This window comes from Poecilia reticulata, linkage group LG1 (genome assembly GCF_000633615.1).
Source record: "Poecilia reticulata strain Guanapo linkage group LG1, Guppy_female_1.0+MT, whole genome shotgun sequence".
NCBI classification, from domain to species: domain Eukaryota; kingdom Metazoa; phylum Chordata; class Actinopteri; order Cyprinodontiformes; family Poeciliidae; genus Poecilia; species Poecilia reticulata.
The window spans coordinates 730825-735421 of NC_024331.1; the positions used below are offsets into that span (position 1 = coordinate 730825).

The 4597-nt window shown below is 37.6% G+C and overlaps 1 protein-coding gene across 1 annotated transcript in view; it reads left to right on the top strand.

Moving 5' to 3' along the window:
- The window catches only part of LOC103462633 (cytochrome P450 3A56-like), a 19538-nt gene extending 15933 nt beyond the window's left edge, over positions 1-3605 (top strand). The window contains exons 3-5 of the mRNA XM_008405538.1: positions 3102-3154; positions 3250-3349; positions 3438-3605. Coding sequence (XP_008403760.1) covers positions 3102-3154; positions 3250-3349; positions 3438-3605 — 321 coding nt within the window. The remainder of the gene's footprint in view (positions 1-3101; positions 3155-3249; positions 3350-3437) is intronic.
- The last annotated feature ends 992 nt before the right edge of the window (positions 3606-4597 follow it).

Sequence of the window (4597 nt, forward strand, 5' to 3'; positions counted from 1 at the left end):
AACCTGTTCTACAATCATTGTCCAATTACTTTTTATGGATAATAAAGGTCAGTCATTTCCCTTATTTAGCCAAAGGAAACAAGTTGAAAGCTGTTCAACCTGCATGTCCTGTTCTAATAAAGAAAAAACAAACACTTTAAAAATCAGATATTAATCTGCTTGATATGATCCAAATGTATTTCTAACAATCCTAACCAAACGTTTTTGTCGCATTTAGACACCCTGTAATCCTTTTTGTTTAAAACCACACAACGCAATTTATTAAGACGAAAGTTAAGATGTTTCTAGTTTCCCTTTGCAACTACAGATGAGTCTCTTGATTATGTTGTAGAGCAGCACCTGATCTGCAACAGCTGCTTGAGAGCTGATGTGTAATTAGTCTACAAGATCAGATTTCACCATAACTTCTTCTTTGACTCAAAATTCAGTGTATAAGCTATTTTAGTGTCAAAGCTAAATTAAAATATAACAGATCCTGTTGATTGATCTGTGTAACAGAGGTCTGGTTCTGGTTCAGATTTTCAGGAACATCATCTGTTCCACCAAATCCAATGATGAATCTTGACTATAGGCACATATTGAAAAGAGTAGAAAGAAAAAAAATTTTTTTCAACACTTTTTTAAAGTGGTATGATCACAGAGTAGTAACATACTCTCTCACACAGATTTCTTGAATTCGATTTTATTTTGCATTTTATCTATTAGAGTTTTTTTACACAACAGATTCTAAGATTATTGTCAACTGAATGACAGTTTAAATAAATGACACTGAATGACGCAACTTTAGTTTTAAAAAAACATGTCGACCCAAGTGAAAAGAGAAATTCAGAAAAAGGAAGTAATTCAGTTGTTTCTTATAATGTTCAGCATACATGATTCTAATGTTCCAGTGTGAATGCAAGGAGCTTAGTTATTTTAAATATTTTTTTTATTTTTTATTGTTGGCCTCTTTACCAGGTTCAGGTCAGCTGGCAGTAGTGCAGTAGAGTTCAACAATGAAAGAGCCAATGAACTCAAACAGTTTTTTTAATGGATCTGACACTGCGGCCCCTGAACTCACAGCAATACCACTGCTGCCGTCAACTCACTCTTCCCTATCAACTAAAAAGTCTTTCATCTCACTTTCACACCTCTTTCCCTCCTCTTCTACTCCCACACCCTTCACCCCTCAACTGGTCACCAACTGGTCACCAGTTGGTGACCAGTTGTTACAGGTCATCTTGGCCAGCAAGTCTCATCCACTTCATGTTGGCCGACTACAGGAGCACTTTCAGCCAGAGACTGATAGCACCAAAATGTACCAGAGAATATGATTCCTGCTGGGAATCATATTTGTTTAAAGTTGAGGGGTGAGTCTCACCATGCAAACCAGCTGGTGAGACTCCACCCTGGCAAGGCTGCAAGCCCCAATGGTGTGAACTTGAGGGTGCTTAAAGCCTGTGCTTTGTGATATTGCAGTTGTGATATGATATTCCTTCATATCTTCAACATGAGCATACAGAGGGTCTTTGTGATGTGGAAAACATACTGCATTGTTCTGGTGCCAAAGACCCTGTGACTCCAACAACTACAGGTGCTGTGGGTGGCGCTGAACACCCACATCAGCCTGTCGACTATCTGCTGAATCACATTGTCCACAGTTCTGCCAGTTCTAGATTGTCCAGTCCTGGCAGTCCAAAGTCCATGAACTGTGGACTGTGGACTGGCAGACCACAGTTTGTACACCTGCGACACTGTATATCAGACACTGTTGTCAGCAACATAGGGGCCCCACAAGGGACTGTCCTTTATCCTCTATGCAACTGGCTTCAGCTATTGTACTTCTGTAGCTGTCATTTACAGAAGTTCTCAGATGACTCAGCTGGAGGTTGTATTAGTGAAGATGATGAGTGCAGGACTGCTATGGGCAACTTTGTCACATAGTGTGGGCTGAACCACCTGGAGCTTAATGTGATAAATACCAAGAAACTGGTGGTGGATCTGAGGAGGAGCACCAGGATGCCGGTGATCCCAGTTTCCATCCAGGGGTTAATGTGAACATGGTGGAGAATTATAAATATCTCAGATTCCACATTTATAACAAATGTCCTTTGACCCGTCCTGCTATATACAGCAAGGGCCAAAGTCGCTTCAACTTTCTGAGCAGAGGCGACTTCATAATTGTGAAGGCTGAGATCCTTCATCATCTGCCGGACTTTGCTCAGGATGTTTTATGAGTCTGTGCTTGCCAATGCCATCCTGTATGTTGTGGTGTGTTGACCCAGAAGGCTGAGGGTGGAGGATGCCAAAAGACTGAACAGATTGATCAGCAAGGCTAGTGACGTTGCTGGAGTGAAGCTGGACTCTCTGACAGTGGTGTCAGAGAGAAGGACCCTGTCCAAGATACAGGTCATCTTGGCCAGCAAGTCTCATCCACTTCATGTTGGCCGACTACAGGAGCACTTTCAGCCAGAGACTGATAGCACCAAAATGTACCAGAGAATATGATTCCTGCTGGGAATCATATTTGTTTAAAATGTAGCTATTTTAAACAAATATTTTCATACAGTATGTGTAACGTCCTATTTAGTTGTTCTTATTTAGTTTGCTAATGAAAGCTTAGGGCAAAAATATTGGCAGGAATAATTTAAATGAAAGTGCAATTTGAAATAATTTCCTCATAAACTCAGGGTTTTGATAGTTTAAATGGTCACAAGGGTAGATTTTATGGTCCTAACAGATGGGACTTGGTTTCTAATAAAATTGTTACCTTTGAATTATTTTTATTGGATTATAATTAGCTTATTTGTGTTGCAATGATATTACAATGACAATCTGAAGATTTTGTGCCAAATATTAACAGGTCCAATTAACTCCGCTTTATTCCAGCGGAATGTAGTGGATTTAAATTGATTTAAATTGCATTTCAATTTAAATCTAATTTATAAAATGTATTTTTTTAAATATATTGAATCAGAATAATGTAATTTAGCTTCTTTGAACAACATTCTTTAAGATGACCCATTATTGACCCAAAGGAGAATTCAATCTGCTGAAAATTGTATAAAACATGTTCTCTAAATTATATTATATTTCTAATGTAACATTATTTTTGTAATTAGGGGTTCTTCAACTTTGATCAAGAGTGCTATAGGAAATATGGGAAAATATGGGGGTGAGTTTTTACGTTGTAACTGTAATTGAAGAACAGACACAAAAAACCATTGATTTGTTTCAGCTTAAGTTGTTTGTTTCATTCTAATCTTTCAGTATTTWCGATGGCCGCCAGCCCGTGTTGTGTGTTGCAGATCCTGAAATCATAAAGGCCATTCTGGTTAAGGAATGCTACTCTTTCTTCACCAACCGCAGAGTATGTAATTTCTGCTCTACAGTCCATATGAAGTCATAGTGATTTACATTTCATTTAATTCTCATCAGCTGCTGTTTTATTATGTTAGAATTTCCATCTGAATGGGCCCCTGTATGATGCTGTATCCATTGCTGAAGATGATCAATGGAAAAGGATCCGCAGTGTCCTATCTCCTTCTTTCACYTCTGGGAGACTGAAGGAGGTGAGCTTCTCCACCTTCTCTATATCTTTCAACTTTTACAGCAATTTGACTTGAACATACTGCTTCCAAAAGGTGAAATAAATTCACCTTTTGTTTCAAATAGCATGTTCACATCCTAAAGAAACAAAAAAAAAGTTGCGTGTGTTTATTCTGTGGAGAAACCCAATGAAACATGCTACTCTGATAAATTCTACAGACTAAATTTAACGGAGAATATTGTTTTGATGTCTTAGATTTATTTAGTAAGCAGAATGTCTAAACCTTTTGAATTAGTAATCAATTTTTTTGTGTTTTTGTATTGCATGACACACTGAAGTAAGTTGGTTGTTTATCTACATATGTCAGGAAATGACAACCAGAAAATATTTACATTGCAACACTTACCTCCTGTCTACAGCCAGGGTCAAATTTAAAAGTTGAATGAAAACCTGGGTTTGCCCACAAATAGCGAGGGAGAAAGAAAATATCTTGAAAATTTTAGCAAAGAATGACTGAGGTCAGTAAAATTCCAACACAACTATTAGACCACTAACTGATATTGATTTTTTGGGAGGAAAAAAAGCAAATCAAGCAAATGAAGAGGTGTGGAGTTTGGTACTAACAACTAGGCCTTGAACTTCAACTTTGTGCTATGATTCGGGGAGACCGAGTTATTTGGCAACAGACACTCCAGTTGAATTTGAAGTGAAAATAAAGAATAAGTTTCTTGTTATGAAGAAAAACAGTTTACTTCCACTGTTAAACATGTGGGCTAATTAATTTTGAATGTATTCTGTAAACATAGTTGGTAGTAATCGCATCAAGAACACTTTGCAGTACCAGAAAATTCAAAAAAGATTATCTGGTGAACTCTGCCAAAACAAGTAATTACTGGATTTTCCAGCAAGAAACTATGATAAAAGCAGCGCAAAGACAATCCACCAGAACCATAAAATCATCTCTTTTTTTCACAGCAATCTCATTTCCTAGACAGGAAAACTAGTAGAACAACTGGAGAAAGTAAACCATAAGAGAGGACTTGGGATTCTGGGTGATTTGCTAATATA